Source organism: Spermophilus citellus (genome assembly GCF_964194105.1).
Source record: "Spermophilus citellus genome assembly, chromosome: 3".
NCBI classification, from domain to species: Eukaryota; Metazoa; Chordata; class Mammalia; order Rodentia; family Sciuridae; genus Spermophilus; species Spermophilus citellus.
Window position 1 is genome coordinate 135,593,321 of NC_138184.1, and position 19,766 is coordinate 135,613,086.

Sequence of the window (19,766 nt, forward strand, 5' to 3'; positions counted from 1 at the left end):
GATTGGCTTAAATGTAATCACCTCAGTTCATAAACGTAAGAGGACTAAGCACATTAGTTAAAAGGGTTAGCTTGTCAGAACCCTCCCCACCCCCACCCCTGGCAAAAAAACCCCACAGAAAACAAAATGCATGATCTCAGCTATATGCTGCTTACATGGACACATAGACACATGCCTTGCTTGAAAATAAAAGGATGGAAAAACATACCATGCAAATGCTAATAACAAAGTTAAGTAGTTTTATTAATATCAGGTAGAATAAGATTTAAAGATAATGTGTTATCAGAGATGAAGTGGTATACATAATAAAAATTGGTCAATTCACTAGGAAAACGAAAATGTTAAATTCATACGCACCTAATAATCAGGATTCAAAATACACAAAACAGGAACTGATCGTCAAAAAGGAAAACGGACAAACCCATAATCCTAGTTGAATATTTTAATGCCACTGTCTCTTAACTGATAGGAAAATTATGCAAAATCAATAAGGGTATAGAAGATCTGATTAATACTGTTGAAGGTCTTCATTGCCATTTATAGAGCATCATACCCAACAATAGCAAAAATATATATTCGTTTGAAGGCTCTGGCAAAAAGATCATATGCTTGACAATCAATTTACAAATGATTGAAACTATATAAGTCATGTTCTTGGATCACAAGGAAATTATATTAGAAATCAGTAACAATCATATAGCTGAAAATTCCCAGATGTTTGGCATCATTACCTGAGAGTCAAGGAACAACCTAGTTGAAATTACCAAATATTTTTAACTGGATAGTGTTGAAAATAAAAACATACACCAGAATTTGTGATGAATCTAAATCAGTGGTTTGAGGGAAACTTATAGGCTTAAATGCTTATATTGGAGAAGAATAAAGATTTAAAAAATCAGTGGTCTAAATTTCAGCTTAGGAAGCCGGGGAAAGAATGTGAACTAAGTAAGTAAAAAAAAGAGAGAATAAAAATAGATGCGATCAGTGAAATAGAAAAGAAACAAATAGTAGAGAAAATTAAAAGTCAAACCCAAGTTACTTTGCAAACTTTTTTAGGGGAAAGAAAAAAAAAAGAAATCCAGATATCAACACTAGGAATAAGAGAGGTATATCACTATAGATCCTATTGACATTAGCAGCAAAAAAAAAAAAAAAAAAAAAAAAAAAAAAAAAAAAAAAATGTTATTGTGAATAACTTTATGCCAGAAAATTTTAATTTTTAGATGAAATGGACAAAGGCTTTGGGAAACAGAAGTTACTAAATATATTAACTATGGAAACAGATGCTTTGAACTCTCTTCATGAAAGATCTTATTGGCTCAACCACCAGGAAAGCAGTTAGCTAGTAGCTTCTAGCTAGAGCACATGCAAGATCCATGGCAGCATTTAAGTCAAGACTGAACCCTTGTCAGGCAGTCTCCAGTGGGTCAGCATGGAGAAGGTCCCAGACTCTGGCCATTTCTGCTCACTGTGGGATCCTCCAAAGGCAATGTTGGTTTTGGAGTTCCTTACTAGTTAACTGAGACTTTACCAGATCTGCATCTACTTCCCTTCTCTGTTCCTCTCACAGACATCAGATCAGCCTCATCTAATCCTGCTTTCTGCTCCCTGAGGTTTCACAGGTATTACCCAGTCTCCTACTAAACCCCCTGTTCACTTCTCAGAGGACTAATAATCAAAAAAATTGACTCCTGATGAAATAGAAAATCTGAGTGCCCATAGCTATGAAAGAAATGGAATTCATTATCAAAAGCCTTCCCCACAATGAAAACTGGTTCCAGTGGTAAATTCTATCCAATTTTTGTAGAAGAAATATCAAATCTACACTTATGCTTTCAGAACATAAAGGAGGGAGGACCACTTTCCAATCACTTTCGGCAGCCTGTATCTATCACTCTGGTACCAACACTTGACAGTGACAATAGAGGTAATAAAAATTTATAGACCAGTGTCCCCAGTGAACAGAGGTACACAAATCCCCAGCAACATATTAACAAGCATAACCAAGCAAATATAAAGTTATAACCCATCATGATCAATAAGGATTTCTATCAGAAATGGTTTAATATTAGAAAAGCAATCAGTATAATTCAGCTTTAAGAAAAAATGAAGGAGAAAAGTAAATGGCTTAATTTGTGGCATTTGGTATGGCAGAATCTTTAGCCTCACACTTTATCAAAAAACAAATAAACTCTTATTAGAGATAAAGCATTTCATAAAATCTAACATCCTTTCATAATAAAGGTTCTCAGCAAGCTAAGAATAAATGGAACTTCCTCAACCTGAAAAAGCCCACTTAAGAGCATCAGACTTAATGCTGATACACTGAATTTTTCCTACACATAACGATCAGGAGTAAGGCAGATATGTTTACTTTCTTCACTTCTCTTCAACATTATACTACGGTTCCTACCTATTGCAATAATCAAGAAAGAAGTAATATAATAACAAGGAGGGAGAAAAAATTTCAGAAGAAAGATGTAAAGATGTCTGTATTCACAAGACATGATTATATACATAGAAAATCTTAAGAACTCTACAAAGAGACTGCTAGTTCTAATGGTTGAATTTAACAAGGTCTCAGGATACAACATCACTGTATAAAAATCCATGTATTTTCGTATATTAACTGCCCCAAACTGGAAAATGAAATTAAAAAATTCCATTTATAAAGCATCAAAGATCATTTTGATGATCAAAAGTCATCAAAATCTTATGAACAAATTCAACAAGAAACATGCAGTATCTGTCCACTGAAAAGTAAATATATTGTGTAGAGAAATTAGAGGCTTTAGTAAGTGGAGAGACATATCATTTTATGGATTGAAAGATAATATTTAAGAGAGCAATTCTTCCTAAGTGAATCTATAGGTTCAATGCAACATCAGTCATTTTTTTTGTAAAAAAGAAATTATAAGCCAAACTTAAAATTTAATTGGAAATCCATAGAGCCTACAATAGCCCAAACAGTCCAACAAACAAACTTAGAAGCTTTCCTTAACTGACTTCAAGTCTTGCTACCATTTGTTGTCAAAGGAGAATGATATCAATACAAGAGGAGAGGCAAATCAAAATCAATGATATAGAGTAGGGTCCACTTTGATCTTTAAAAAAGGATCCATTAATGTTTGCTATGATTCTGAAGGCTAAGGAGGTATCTAAATAGTTTTATGTGTAAATTTTACCATCGCCACCCCTCCCCCATCAGTTGAAAATAATGAAAAAACTCAAAGGGCGGGGCAGAGCTATAGCTATTAACTATTAACTTTGGCGATTAAGGATCTTTATTCGGTATGATTTATTGATAGCTTTACAAGTTGCTCCAGTTCTATATTGAACATGCCACCGCATAGAAACATTTGGAAGCATAATTCTCTTATAAAATTAGCAACATAAATTTACATGCTTGTTTTTGAGATCGGCTGGATTTTGTTGGAATAGAGATGATCTCTACTAAGTTGATGAGAAACATTTATTTGAGTCATTCCAGCACACATGGTGTGTTGGCTGTGACAGTGGCTGTAGACCAGCGTGTAAAGTTTGCAGACGGCTTAATTCGTGGCAGTTGGTACTGCAGAATCTTTTAGCCTCACACTTTATCAAAAACAAATAAATCAAATAAAATTTAAAATGTTCCTAATGTGCCATGTGGTTGCTTTATATTTGTAATTCTTTTAAGGCTTGATACTGTGCACTCAGCATTGATTTCAAAGGTAGAATCTTAGCTCCTGCCTTCCCTCTTTGGAGTCTGAATTACTCCCCTAAGGAGTGGAAATAAACACTGATGTCAGGGTTTAATAAGAGCTTTTATAGCAATCTCACTTAAAATAGGTCCTTTTATTTGCAATGTAATAAAATTTTAGCATGGCATTCCTTGCAACTGAAGGCTTGAGATTCAATTTTGAAAAAGTTCCTCTTTGTAGAAATATACTATGCTACTCAATCAATCAGTCTTAATGAATTATATATGTCATATATAGAATATATGTATATAGTCTTTTATATAATGAGTATATGGCCAGTGTGTTAGATATTTTGTTAATATGATATACATTATTACAATATTATGTATATTTAATATATAATAGACTATAGGGTTCATTCTATGTATCTACCTACAGATCATGTTATTAAATAGAGAAAATGATACTTCCTGTGAACACCTGGATTGGTGTGTGGTGCGAAGAAGCTCTTCTTTCACTTGACAGTCATTCACACCCAAGGATAAATGAAAAGCACAGAAAAACCCTCTCAGAAATGCTGCTTCACTTCTTGGAGAGCTATAGAGATTGTAGTCCTAGGCCCCAAATCAACTTGGAGATTTGGAAACCAACTGGTATTCTTTCTCCTGCTCTCCATCATTTTTTCTAGGGTTCTTACAGATTGTATGAGGAGTCTGTAGATAGAGTTCTGGAGCACTTTAGGGGAGATCAATTATTCCCAGATGTTACTAGCACCATTTAGATTAGAGTTCTATTCAGTAGGTAAATAAGGAGCCGAGTCATTTTACCTTAAGATTATAGAGGGCATGTATATAACTTATCTTTTGCTTTTAAAGCAGCTGATGAAGACTGACTTCAAGACTAATGCCATCTGCATTCAGTCTCAGGTTGCTGACTAGGACTGTGAAAAGGAGATTGATTCCAACATCTGTGTATTCCTCTGCCATGGCCTGTTCCGTAGCTGGCTCTGTTATTAACATCATTGAGGCAGGAATTTTTGCACTGGGTGCAGGCCGTGGATGCTGTCATCTCCTGGCATGTTTATGAGACGATCTTAGTTTTTGAGACTTTAACCATCCCAGAAAAAAGCAAATGCTAATTATTGGTTATTATATGGTGACTATTTTTCTGTTTTTAAGTAAATAAATAAAATGTTTGCTCATATTTCTCATAACAATATTACATATTATTATGTCATAACTTTTTCACAGTAATACTAATGCTTACCTAGTCTATTAATAATCTTACTAGTTGCATTTACTGCTTGGCTCTTATTTTCCTGAAGCAGTTTTCTTCTTTTGCAATTTGAGACGTGGATCTCCTAGTGACTCATTGTCTATAAAGAGAGTTATTCTAGAAATTTTATTTAACCTTTCTTGTTAACCTGTTAAACTCATTTTCCTCCCCATCTTTCTAGTTGTATGTTCTCTCCTTCCAGTAAGTTTTTCTACATTGCATTTTCTTTTTGAGGCATGAGCCTCTGATGCCACCTAGGGGCACCTGTAGGACTGGGCCTGGCTGTGTGCCGCTTTGAAAGGCTAGAGGTACTTTTCCAAGTGGCCTGAATGGTTTGGCTTTTCTTGCATTTTCCCTCCTGGTTCTAAGAACAGAGAATTCTTTGCACAATGAAGCCAAAATGAATGAACATTATGGACATTATGGGTGTCATTCACTTTTTAAAATGCTACTTTTGTATAGTGCTAATAGCTAGCACTCACATGCTGCTTGCTATTTGCCACATGCTGTTAAAAGGGATTTTAGTATATTAGCTCATTTCCTTTCTCCAGCAGTCTCCGAGTGGGATACCACCATTGCTACCATCATCCTCATCCGTGTTTTTAATCAATGAGGAAAGGAAGTCTGGGATGGTGGATAACTTGCCCACTTAGAGCTGGAGGGGAACCTCTGCTGCCCTAAGCCAGACACCTCCCTCAGCCATTTCTATCTAGTGAGTCTCTTCTCCTCTGGTCTCAGCGGCCTAGCATGATAGTTCTTCCTTAAAGGGAGACTTCCCTTTCTATAGGCTTCTTTTAGCATCACAACTTCTAAGGTGGGGCAGAATTTAAAAGGTTGTTTTTGAGGCTGGACTAAGTAGAACAATAACAGGAAGGGAAATTGAGAAGCTGTTTTAAAAGAAATGTGAACCTGTTTTCTATTTCATTAATTGAAAATAAGTGGGAAGATTCTATCTAAATTTGTTGGGAGACTTCATCAGGTAGAAATAATGGCCTATAGATTAAATACATGACTAACCTTTATTTTTTAAAATCAATCATATAATATAGTGCAATAATCCTGATTGGCATAATTTTATGTCCTCAGGGGGAGAGAGAGAGAGAATTAATTTTGAGAATTTTGAATTAATATTTGTGATATTGATCATTCATGGTAAAGGTGATTATCTGTAAAGGATTCTGAGTATATAAATATCTGTCAAAATATCTTTGGAAAGCACTAGAAACCAGAATATTATCTGGCAAGTGTTCCAGATGGAACTATCATAGAAAGATGGTGCTTTTAACCAGGCATGGTGGTCCATAACTATAATCCCAGTGGCCATAGAGGCTGAGGCAGGAGGATCACAAGTTCAAAACCAACCTCAACAACTTAGCAAGTCCCTAAGCAATTTAGTGAGACCCCGTCTCAAAATACAAAATTAAAAGGGCTGGGGAGGTAGCTCAGTGGTAAAAGCACCCCTGGGTTCAATCTCCAGAACAGAAAAGAAAAAAAAAGAAAGAAAGTGCTTTTACCTGAGCCTGTCTGTGTTCGTTTCCATGTACTGTAACAAATACCTGAGATGAGCGACTTATAAACAAAGAAGGTCGATTTCGGTTCATGGTTTTAGAGATTTCAATCCATGACTGATTGGCCCTTTGGCTTTGGGAGAGGCAGTACATCATGGCAGAAGCTTCTGATGGAGCCAAAACTTTCATCTCATGGCCAGAAAGTAAAAAAGAAAGAGACTAGGGGCCCAGCAGTGCTCTTCAAGGGCATATCCCCAGAGACCCGAAGACCTTAAAATTTCCACCACCTTCCAAAAATGCCAAGCCGGAGATCAAGCGTTTAACACATGGACTTTTGGGAGACATTAGTTCAAGCCATAGCACCTCCTCATCTTTCTCTGATTTCTAAATCACACATTAGACTCTATCTACAGCTTCTGAATCACAGTAAGTTTAGAGTCAGCAAAGCCTTCACGTGGGGTTGTTGTCTCCATAGCTACTACATAAAACCCACTGGCTAAAGATGGAGTGCTGGCCAGTGTAACATCAAAGTAAGCCATTTTTACTTAGACGCAGACTATATCTGAGTACACACATAGAGGTAAGTGCAGGTTCTTGGATCCTTTCCAAAGGCTGATACTCTTCACTGTTATTATGAATCTTCCCCCTTGATAGCTGTGGATAATAAAAGCGGCACATTGCCCTCTCTTAACAGATCTTTTATTTGCTGAGAAGTTTTTCTTCACGTTGGCATTTACTGAATGTTTATATGATGTGCACTTTATTAAGTGCCCTACAAGCAGCCTTGTGGTTAAAAAGCTATTACTCTCTACCCAGCTTTTCAGCTAAGAAAACAGAGGCTCAGAGAGGTTAAGTGAATTTCCCAGTGTGATGCAGCTCTCCAGAGTGAGGTCAGCGTGAGGCCAGGCCTGTCCAACTTGTGAAGCCCCCGGCTGACTTTGAGTGAATGCCCCTTTCCAACACTGGTGTGTGAGGAAGTTGTCTGTGTCCAGCGGCTTATGCCGGGGGTCTTTGAAAATTCTGCTTTCCCGAGGCTTTCTGCATCTTTCCAAGTACTCAGTTCTGGGCCCATGACTCTGTTTTGCAGCTTTGGAGACATGCTGTCCTTCACCCTGACGGCCTTTGTGGAGCTGATGGACCATGGCATTGTGTCGTGGGATACATTTTCGGTGGCGTTTATTAAGAAGGTAACGTGGACTGTGCTTCCCTGGGCTTATGTTGCTTCCTCTTTCACAGATTTTTTTTCTCTGAAAATATTCTATAATTGTTTCTTTTGGTTTATTATGTTAACAGGTGAGCGTGGTGTTTTATAGCACTAGGTATGTGGGGATGAGAGCACCCAAATTCTTTGTGAAAATGACCTCTTGTCTCTGCAGACATTATAAGAGACTGCATATGGGAACCCAGAGTTAAGGGAACTCAACGTGCCACTTGTTAAAGACCATACATGTGTCTACCACTGCCCCAAGCAGGACTCCAAGTTTTCAAAACCTAAATGAGGTTCCTACTATCCTTCAGTGATCCATCCCCAGGGACAGGGAAAGAAACAAAGGCCACTGATGATTTCCTACATTCCTAAGTTTGGACCAGGGATAGAAGAAAACAGGCCTGGCATACAGGCTCAGGAGTCTTAGAAAAAGGGTCCTGCTAATTGTATCCTAAGGGAATAAATGTCTCAGGAATCAACCAGTTTGAGTGTTTCCTTTTTTGAAAAGAATCTGACAAAGGGATGGGCCAAGGTAGACCTGGCTTGGGGAGAGAGGGCAGAAGAGCCCTTACTGTTCCCAGCAATTGACACATGATAAGGACGTGCCTGCACATTTCCAATTCTGTTTCTATTTTTCTGAGAAAAAATAAGTAGTCCTGCCAGTCATGGTGATGCACGCTTGTAATTCCCAGCAGCTGGAGAGGCTGAGGCAGGAGGATTGCAAGTTCAAAGCTAAGCCTCAGTAATTTAGTGAGACCTTGTCTCAAAATTAAAATATATGTATGTTATATATATATATATATATATATATATATATATATATATATATATATATATATATATGTTAAGGGCAGGGATGTGGCTCAGTGGTTAAGCTCCCCTGGGCTCAATCTCTAGTACCAAAAACCAAAACCAAAACCAAACCAAACAAAGCTGACTGTGTAACTCTTTAAAATGTAGTATTAAACTTGAATGGTTAGTATTTGTTATCAAGTTTTCCTCTCTTAGTATTTGTGAAATAAGTTAATTGACATTTTTTTTTCTGTCTACTGTTGTGTTAGTTATAAAGCGATGTTAAGAATTCAAAAATTTATTTTAAAAGTACAGAATCTTGGGAAGAGTTATCTAAAACAATTTCAGTGAATCTGTGCAAAGACTAGAAAATCACAGTGAAGTTTAATAAAGATCACTTCAAGTTTAAGCCATTTATTCTGAAACAATAGCAGTCTTAAAGAAAAGTTGCAAAAATAATATAGAATGTGTGGAATACTAAGAGAACCCTATATTCTCTTCATCCAGTTTTCCCCAATTCTGACATTTTACGTGATAGTAAAGTTGTTATTTCATTTCACCAGTTTTTCTTCTTTGTTTAAGGATTTGATCCTGGATCCCACATAGAATTTAGCTGTTTTATCTCCTAGTGTTTTCCAGTCTGTCAGTTCCTCGGTTTTTCCTTGTCATTCATGACTTTGACACTTATAAACAGCACTGGTCAGTTACTTTGTAGAATGACTCTCTCAGTTTGGATTGTCTGATATTCTTCTATGGTCAACCTAAGGAAGGTTATGCATTTTGAACAACAGTCTTACATTAGTATTGGTGTGCCTTTTCTCTGTGCATCGTTCCAGGGTTATGTGACATCAATATGTCTTTTGATTACATGGTTGAGGTGGTGTCCCTTGGGGAAAGTTACTGATTTTCTATTTAAAGTAACTAAAATTCCACTTGGAATGGAAGGCCAGAGGAATCCCCTCATCTGTGTAATGAGGGTGTCGAGAACGGAAAGTCTGTATGGGGTTGCAGATTTATTTAAGACAAAAGACAATTGGAAACTCAGAGCCTTCTTGACGTACCTCTGGACCTTCTTTCCTTACATAAGTAAATCCATGAAGCCAAAGGAGAAAAGTTAAGGGAACCAAAAGGAAACATATATAAAAAAGGAAGACTGTCTTTATTTGTCAGTGGTATGAATTCCTAAAAAGCAAAGGAACTAGTACAAATGAGAAAGCCAGGGGAATTCTAATGTGTTATAAGCACATTCTTTAATTGGTGGCAGGGAACGGAGGCCTGCGATTATGAGAGCAGAAAACAAATTGTTCTATTCTGTTTTTCTAAGATAAGTTCTAAAGAAGCAAGCCTGACTCTGAAGGTACTGGGTTTTGTAAACTTTCATGCTAACAAACATTTTAACACTGTTCTGAATTTGCAGCAGGCTTTTCTTTTCTATATCCAAATGGCTTTGCTCATCTCTAATTACTAAAATGTAACTATCATGTCCTGAATGTGAACACCTTGGAATTAGGTTGTAGTCACTGACTTGAGCTCCTTGGATTCCCCACAGTAGTCCCTTTCCAGAACATAGCAGCTGAGTCTTACTGTGCCTGGTTAGATGCCAGGATCCTGTGACTGGAGGGTTGAGTGAAGTCATAGTGAGAGGGGGCGTCCTTGGTCACATAGGACAGGGCTGTTTCTCCAATACTGCAAAAAGTCATGCCAGGATCCTTGTTTAATTAGTACGGTCTTCTCTGTGATTTCCACTGCTCTCTGTGCCCCTCACATCTCAGGTGTGTAACTTGGTGCCAGCACTGTCTTCTCCCATTTTTGTGATTTTTATTGTTCATCTGACTGTCTTTCACAACAGACTCTGAGCCCAGGAGGGAGAAACTTGTCTTTTTTCATAACTTTATCCTCATGACCTAGTGCTGAGGGAGACCTTCATGCATTTCTATAAAATGAATAAATGGCATTTTCTTAGAAGCATTAAAAGCATTTAAAACAATAGACCTTGAAAAAGAGAGACAATATAGTGGTGCTATATTTAATATATTTTTAAAAATATTTTTTTAGTTGTTGATAGACCTTTATTTATTTATATGCAGTGCTAAGAATCGAATCCAGTGCCTCATACATGCCAGGCAAGTGCTCTACCCCTGAGCCCCAGCCCCAGTCCTTATATTTTAAAAATAAAGTTTCAGTCATGAGTAAAAAAGAATGACAAAGCTGTGTGTTTTTAAATGATGTGAATAGTAGTCATCGACAAAGACAATGATTTAGTTTTCTGAGTACCTAAAAAAAATGGTTTCATTCATTGAAATGAGATTTAAAATTCTTTTAAATCCAAAGAAGCAAAGGCAACAGCCTTGGCTATTTAAATTTAAAAAAAAAAGAATATTTTTTTAAAAGGCAACATATTTTAATATGCTCCTTGTCTCATTCTCGGTTATTATATTTCCCTTACATTACTACTTAGAGAGATTTCTTACATGCATTTGAAAAATTGTCATCAGAAAATTACTTAATTTTTTATAAGGTTAACTTTTTTTTATTCATCAGCTGGATCAAATTCAGCACTCTGACAACCCCGGATTTGTAGGCAGGCAACTTTCTTTTAAATGGAGCTTTATCTCCACAAAAATCAACTAGGAAATGCACTGACAAAAGATGCCTATTTCCATGGTCCAAAGTTGGCTTCCTATTAATGCCAAATTCATACCACTTTGGAGAAATATTTTTTCCCTGCCAGCCCCTGTCTCTTTCTCTGTTACATTACATATGGATCTGGATTCTGATTTACAAATTGTGGCTGCAATAAATAACATCATTTCATAAACACTCTGAGACTTGGAATCCCTTGATGCCAATATATAATGTGGTTGCTTTTTAAAGACTTGGCTACTTAGGGAAAGGGTAGGAAGACATGGAGAAGAAAGGAAAAAAAAAAAAAAAGAACTTTCTGGGTTATGAGTTGGTTTCCTCCTAGCCAAGTACAACATCAGTGCCTTCTCTAGAAAGGAAAGTTTCATAAATGTGCTCTGGAGGCCTGAGCTCTGAGGAGACCTGGCTCACCCTGTACATATTTTCAGTGCCTAGACAAACATGCAGTCATTTTTAAAAAAAGAAATCCAGTCATTTTTGCCTCCTAAAATTTTGAGAGATTTATAAGCCTCTGCCCTTAACATAGTACCAATTTAAAAGTTGAGACTGGCCCTTCATGCCCTCCTTGGTTCTTTTTGGTTTTGATAACATACAAGAATTTTGAGATCAAGTTCTAAGTGACCCTAAGAAGTATTTATTGTGCTATTGGTTCATGCACTGTGATGCCGCTTAGCTTCTTAAAAGTTACCTAAATAGTCCTCTGATTTTTTAGGTAGCATTTTTAAATGAATGAACAGCATGATGAGGTCAGATATATAGTTACCACTAACTCCTCTGACCTGTTCTTCTTTATGATAGAGGCTGTCAAGTTGAAGGTTTAGCTCAGTCTCAGAACACTTGCCTAGCATGTGCAGTGCCTGGGTTCCATCCCCAGCACCATAGAGAAGAAGCTGAGCTATGTCTGCCAAAGTGCAGTCGTAGAGCTGGGAGTGATTGGAAGACAAAGGAAACCTTTATGAATATTTTGAGAGGTAAAGGAAAACGAAATTTAACTGAACAGTTTGTAACTGTCTGTAGTTATACTAAGATCTATACTTTTCAAACTTGGCACAGATAATAATGTTTGTACATTTCCTGATTTGAATATTCACTAGTGAGTAGGTCTCAAGTTCCCTTGAGGAAGATAATCATTACATTCTTTTGGATCAGCCCTGACCTTGTTGTCAATACACATTCAGTGAAAGTACAGGGCCTTCAAAATGTCTGTTTAAAACCACTGACAAAGACAAGAGAAAGAAGTTAGCTTCAAAAGTGACTGGTATCTACTCCAGAATTGCACATAAGACTTAACGCACCTTGTCCATATAAGGCAGACACACAGCTCACTGCGTTATACAAAATACTCATCAGGTTCCTTGCTTTAGCATTGGTACTATGTTAAGGAAGAGATGAACTTACAGGAAATAATTTTTAAAGAATGTTTTTATGAAAGTAAAAGATTGGTTTCATGGGAAAGATATAAGTAGAAATGGTCAATGGAAAGGAAATATGTATGTGGGTTATAAATATCCCTGAATTAAAGCAAAGATGACACATGATTTTGTCATCATTGAACTAGCCCATTGGGGAACAGGGGAGAGTTAATGGTTTGTATAGAATTTAAGAACCATTATAAAAAGTTGTATTTTATATCAGGAAACTTGTGAAAAGCAATTGAACTTTTTTTTTTTGTACCATCGATTGAACTCAGGGTACTCGACCACTGAGCCACACCCCCAGCCCTATTTTGTATTTTATTTAGAGACAGAGTCTCACTGAGTTGCTTGATGCCTTGCTTTTGCTGAGGCTGGCTTTGAACTCACAATCCTCCTGCCTCAGCCTCCTGAGCTGGTGAGATTATAGGCCTATGCCACCATGCCCAGCAGCAATTGAACATTTTGAGAAAGGAAATATTGTCCAAAAAATATTTGTGGAAGTAGAGGGTAAATTTCCATTCATTAGAAAACTTGAACATAGAGGGAACTAAAGAAGATAGAACTTTAATCCCCATGAAGTAACCGCATATACCATGGGACAGTGGTATATAAATATGCTGAAGGTATATTTAGCATGTATTTAAAGTGTATTCACAGAGGTGAAAGGTAGGGAACTGGGAATGTTAATCACTAATGATTATGGACACATGAGAAAGGGTAATAACAGGGAAGGAAAGAGGAAAGAAGAATATGAAATTTTTGTTACACCGCTTAATTTTGAGGCTTTGTTGAAATATACAAATGGAGAATCACCATTTCTATGACAAGAATGAACATTTAATATATTTTATAGAAAATAATATTTTATCTATCTCTGCTAGATTGCAAGACTCTGAAATTACAAACTGTGTGGTTCTTGGTCATCCTTGCATTTCCAGATCTGTAGGACCGTGAGGGCCTGGTGTAGGCATGGCACACACGATGCTTATTACTTGAGTGAATCAATCAACCCATGAGTAAATACCAAATGTATGAAAAGAGGGGATGAAGGCTGGGGTGGAGGAACTTCCAAAACAGGTGCTCAGGTGGAAGGCTCCAGGGAGGGTTAGGGAACATCCAGATTTAACAAGTGAAGACAAGATGGGAGCCTGCAATGAGGGGAGAATTAGAATAGAGAAAATAAGAACTATTGCCAGCAAATGTCTTAGTTCTTTGCTTTCCAATCATACTGGGACATTAAAAAGTGAGGGGGTTGGAGGTGGAGAAGTCAAGGAGTTCATACTCTACTTAGAAGGGGCCTAAGTTAAGTATAAAACTGTGAATGCAGGGTGAGAGCAATTGGATATTTTTTGTCAGAGAACAATGGCCAAAGGTGGCCTTCATGTGGTGGGTTTGTTAGATTGGAGCAGATGTGAGGTTTAGTGCAGATGCTTACCAGGGACAGTAAACACGTTGGGGAGTTTATTAGGCATGAGAGGAACTAAAACAGTCTGTTGAGGGTCTTCAAGTTCTCATGCTCTTCCGTAGTTGGTTTTTATAAAATAATAGCTTTTTGGAATGTAAAACTCTAATATCCCTCTACTTCTTCCCTTCACTATTTCCCACCCCAAAGGTCTAGATGCATCCGGAGCAGGCGGAGGTCCTTATCTTCCCCTCCCACCATTACTTTCCATGGGAGTCTGTGGACTGTAGACAGTTGGGAGGACAACTGGGAATTGTCATGGGAGCACTCACATTTTACGGAGTTACAGGGATAGAGAGGGGATGAGGACCAGGATGGGTGGGACAACAGAAAGAGAGAAATTGGTGTTGACAGAGGGAAGCAGTGAGTGCTTACTGGTCATGGGACCACCACGTTATTCAGCTTTTAAGAAAGCAGTCATTATGCTGATATTATAATGGCCTTTTAGTATGAGTTGTCAACAGGCTGCAATAACTTTTAATGAGGTCTCTAAAATAAAGCCTTTATGGTGCCCATGTGTTTGGATTGCTGTGATCCATTATTCTAACCCCTATTTTTATTTCCCTCTTATATTGTGATTTATTATATTGAGGCTTTAGTGATTAATTCTTTAGGGAATATATTTTAGAGCTTAAACTAGTATTTTAACTTTTAGCACTGCTAATTTAAATGATTTCCTGATAGCTACATTTGGGAGAATTGAGAAGAATTTATTTTAACCATAAGAAATTGAAAGAATAGGGGGGGAAGTTTTTTTTTCATTTTTATTTATTTTTTTTTATTTAGGAATAGCCAGGAGAGTGGCCAGGCACTGAAAATTTGCCATTTCAATTGTGTTGACAAGTGTGATTTGTGTGAGTCCCTTAAGAACATAACAGGAACATAATAAAAACGTAAAAGTCATGGATCGTGTGAGTGAAGGACTAGCCTGGGAATTGGGGAGGAGTAGCTATTAGCATTTGTTGAAATTACTGCATCAGAGAAACACAGGGATCCTTATAATACATGTGCTATAATTGCTTGCCTGTGAAACCTGAAGCTCAGAGAATAAGGATGAGAAGACCAGACAGAATAGTTCTTTAAAGATATCTCTTAAAGAGAGGTTCAATATTTGTTGAATGATGTTGTGAGCAGTCATTGTTGGCTCATTGGATTTCTTGCTGTTTTGTTATGTGTGTGGTTTCCTTAATCGAGTTTCTGATTTGCTTCATCTGTTCCCTTATCTACTTCCCTGCGCTGCTTACCATGAGCAATCAATGTTGTCCCACTTGGATTTTCAGATAGCAAGCTTTGTGAACAAGTCAGCCATAGACATCTCAATCCTGCAACGGTCCTTGGCCATCTTGGAGTCAATGGTGCTCAATAGCCATGACCTCTACCAGAAGGTGGCACAGGAGATCACTATTGGCCAACTCATTCCTCATCTTCAAGGGTAAGCATGCGGAGGTGCCCTGGGAGTAGGGGTGCCCCTCAGGGAGGCAGCTGAAATCATGCCATGGGAAACTTTATATATTGGACCAATTAATTGTACAAGAAAAAAAAGAATATTGAGTTGACCCATAACCAAAATATGTACCACAATCATCCACCATCACATTGAAGCAGCACAATTACTACCTCCTACCCACTCTCCATCCCTGATGAGTTTCATGTTTAGACACTGTCTGGACCTTAGGAGACTCTCAGTTTTGGTGAATTTTAGTGGATATTAATAGTTATCCTTTTAATAAGACAAAGTAAGACCCTTTGTTTTCTTCTTAATAGTCTTTCCCTAACTATGTAAGATTATATCTTCTGTAATATCATGAATTACATCATGAATTATTTCCAATTAATTTTCATAATTGATTGGAAATTTTATGTTAGGCATTTTCAACCAGGAATTTTTAGTGGCAAGCTTCTTCCTTAGTTATATTCAAGGTGATAACAGTGACATTCTTCTTTTTATGTTTTATAATATAATAAAGGTGCTTTTCCCTAGACGTTTGAGATATAATGTGGCTATTCGATAGCTGACCTGGCAACCTGAAGTCTTTTCCTTTCTGTCCACCCTGAGGTGACTAATAAGTTTGCCTCTTATGATACCATGTTAACAAGGACTGCATTATACAATGCTACTTGGTAAAGTATTTGGGGTTGAAGTTGCAACAAATAATTGTGTTAGCTTATACAGAAGAGGGAGCTTATTGGAGGGACACAATAGTATCTCACTAGAATCCAGATATGACTTAAGTAACAATGCTTTTGTGAAAGAAGCTATGGCCTCTGCGGAGACCTTAGCAGCAGACGTTTCCTGTAGCATATCGGCTGGCACCAGCATGACCTGTTTCTGGTGGCAGTACCTCTGGTCTTTCAGGTCACATGTGCAAATTCTTTTTTTTTTTTTTTTTTTTTTTTAAAGAGAGAGTGAGAGAGGAGAGAGAGAGAGAGAAAGAATTTTTAATATTTATTTTTTAGTTATTGGCGGACACAACATCTTTGTTGGTATGTGGTGCTGAGGATCGAACCCGGGCCGCACGCATGCCGGGCGAGAGCGCTACCGCTTGAGCCACATCCCCAGCCCCAACACATGTGCAAATTCTTAAGAGGAAATCTGGTTGGCTCATTTGGGTTGGTGATGCAGGATAGAAGTGTGAGAGAGTATTCAGTAGTTCTCTCAATACTCTGAAAATGTTAACTGTTGTGTTTATAATGTAAACTCCCAAAACACATCCTCCCCCCTCCACCTTCATTTGGAGACAGGAGGATGACCAGAATTTAAAATTTAAGTCAAAGAAGCTGTACATTGTGGCTTCAGTGAATAGTACCTTGTTCTCCAGAATGGAGATTTTTTTTTTAATGTAACCTCTCTAGAAATAAGATCCATTTCACATGTCCCTGAAAGTGAAATGTATTAACTTTATAGTTACAGCTTGCTTTCTGACTCTCAGGGGCGTATGTGCTCATTCACAATGCACTTTACCAAAGAAGAGAGTTTATTATTTGCTAAGCACTGTGCTGAGGGTTTTATAGACATTATCTCATTTTATCTTCCTCCAAGCAACACTGTGAAATATATTGTTCTTACAGATGAGGAAACTGTGCCTTGGGGATACTCACTAGCTTGTCCAAGACCACATAGGCAGCCTGTGGAGAACTGGGCTTTGAATCCCATCCTGCCACAGGCTGTGTTCTAAGCTTTGTCTCTCCCTGACCAGCCTGACAGATGATCCCTAAATGGAGCTTCTAGGCCACCTTTGTTTCTGCCTTATGTCCTTCTTGTTTACTGTTCTTGCTATTAAAAGTTTCCATTTGGAAATAGATTTTTGGAATATGTGTTATCATACCCATGGAGACAAAGTAGATTCCTTTAAATAAGAACAGGAATGTGGAGGTATCCATAGCTGCTCTCTGATCTATATCATGCATAACACAGAAAATTACACACACACACACACACACACACAAAATGACTATTGTGACGATGACTATATCCCCTGGATCCATGCCCCCCCCTTTCTTTCATGGTGGTGGAAATTGAATCTGGGACCTCACGTGTGCTAGGAAAGTGCTCTAACGCTGAGGTACATCCCCAACTCCTGGGCCCACGTCTTTAATCCTAATAGAAGAGAGATTGGAGAGAGCCAACTGGCTTCCTGTGTTTCTGCATGATCTCTACCAGGTGCCTAATAATGGCAGTTTTGTACCTACCTTATTTTCAGGCTCGTGGTGGTTGAAATACACTCTCAGTGCTGAATGAGTTTCCTAGTCCCTCCCTGCCTTTCTAACTTCTGGGAAGAGGGTATATGTATGTGATGATGAACCTCACTATGATCTGCCTCAGGGATCACCTCTTCTGACTTTGTTGTGTTGTTCCATATCTTTACAGAACAGACCAGGAAATCCAAACCTATACCATCGCTGTGATCAATGCACTTTTCCTGAAGGCCCCTGATGAAAGAAGGCAGGTAAGCTGCATCACCTTAGTCTTATGACTGCTGTATCCAGGGCTGGGGACGTTTCATGCACTGAACATCCTCTCCTTCCCATCTAGACTCTTTGGGCTGCTCTGCTGCTCTTTCTGCAGGTGACTGTTCAGAGCAGCTCTGTCCTGCAGTTGGGCCTAGTGGTGGGGATGGGCAAGCCCTTTGACTGATGAAGAACACGGGGAGTTGGGACAGGGGACTCATTTCATGAAGTCTGATTCAGTGTAGAAGCCCAAATCATAGAATACTACAGCATCACTGTGGTTGGGGTTGGAAGCAATGGAACCCCTGCGAGTTTGATAGATGCTTACTGGGGTGAAGGAGGTGCTATTCCTATATTTTGGATAAGCTGTCTTGCCTTTCCCTGGGTTGGGGGAGATGGAAAGGTGAGAAGAAAGGAGGGAAAAGATGCAGATTACAGCCCTTGGATGAGATATGTCAGAGGGGCTGGGTTTGGTGATATGTCTTCTGTCCATGTGGCTGTGACTGGGAGGACTGAGCAGTCTTTTCCCCTCCTCTGTGCAAAAAGAGAAGGGAGCCCCTTAAGTGTACCCATATGAAGCCTATCCTTTGCTATCTCTGTGGTTCTTTGCTTCTCTTCCATTAGGGAAAGGGCCATTACAGAGGGAGATGTGAAAGAAGTAGAATTTTGATTTTGCTGTGTCTTGGAATTTAACTCATACCTCAAAGTCCTTGCGTATTTTTTCTATCAACAAAGCATATAATATATTTCCCTGGTCACAATTCACTTCCTTTAAAACCTTCATGGAATATGAGATCTTTTAACCATTAGAAAACCAGATGGGGACCTTCATGATGGTTGTCCAAGAACTATTTGAGAAGAAATTAGAAAGTTAACCAGCATACTACTAAAATGCTGTGTCAAGAATTTATTATTATTATTATTATTATTATTATTATTATTTTACAGACTTTAAACCTTGGGGGCTAAAGCCAGGGGTTCTGGTTTGTTTTCCATTTAGAATTATTTGTTCATTCCTCAGGGTCTACATTTGCATGGGGAGAGGTGCTACTTTTGCATAGTGAGTGGTGTTGCTTTATAGTTTCCTGTGAGTTTGATTTGAATTGGATAGAACCAGGAAGAGGTGTCTGGCCTCTGGGAGCCTATGCTGGGCTTGTAAGCGTGACTTCGCAGGTCTGAAGTGGGATCATGGGTGGGCTACTCCTTTGATATTTGTACTTAAATAATGAGCTCATGGTAGCTCCCAGGCAGCCCAGAAAATTGTCTGGCAGCTCTCAACTGGTCATTGAGGGAATATAATCCTTCTACTGACCCAATAGAGGACGTTTGGCCAAACCACATGTAGATCAGGATAGAATGTAGGGTGGGGAGGACTATATTCTGGTCTGAACTCTTAGGGCTTTCCTTTCTCAAATGTGGAAGAAGAGGTTAGATCAGAGGAAATGAAAGCTCATGCCTGCCCAAGGGCTATGGTTTTATTGGATCTAGGCCTGAGTAAGGCGTATATACCTGGCTTACTTTTGTATCTCCCTCTACACCAAACACTACTGTTAGTTTACTGAATTGAATTATCGTGGCCATGGGCACATAGGGAACCCAGTATCAATCTGCAACTGACTTTGGAATGTTGATACCAATGGAAATATAATGGAATAACAAAACAACTTTAGTTTTGGATTCTGTGAAACAAGTTTTTTTTTTTTTTTTAATTATGCAGTATGGATAGATAAGATAGTCTGACCATGTAATAAACCACCACATAGAGTAATCTAATAACTTTAAACCATTTATGAAAACAATCCAGCTAAGAAAGCGTACATATAATCCACCAAA

General features: G+C 38.2%; 1 protein-coding gene across 3 annotated transcripts in view; it reads left to right on the forward strand.

The window, feature by feature from the left end:
• Positions 1-19,766, forward strand: part of ELMO1 (engulfment and cell motility 1) — a 562,967-nt gene that overhangs the window by 197,879 nt on the left and 345,322 nt on the right. For all 3 annotated transcript variants that reach the window (XM_081286788.1, XM_081286787.1, XM_081286789.1), the window contains exons 8-10: positions 7,554-7,653; positions 15,266-15,417; positions 17,854-17,932. In XM_081286788.1, the coding sequence (XP_081142914.1) occupies positions 7,554-7,653; positions 15,266-15,417; positions 17,854-17,932 (331 nt within the window). The remainder of the gene's footprint in view (positions 1-7,553; positions 7,654-15,265; positions 15,418-17,853; positions 17,933-19,766) is intronic.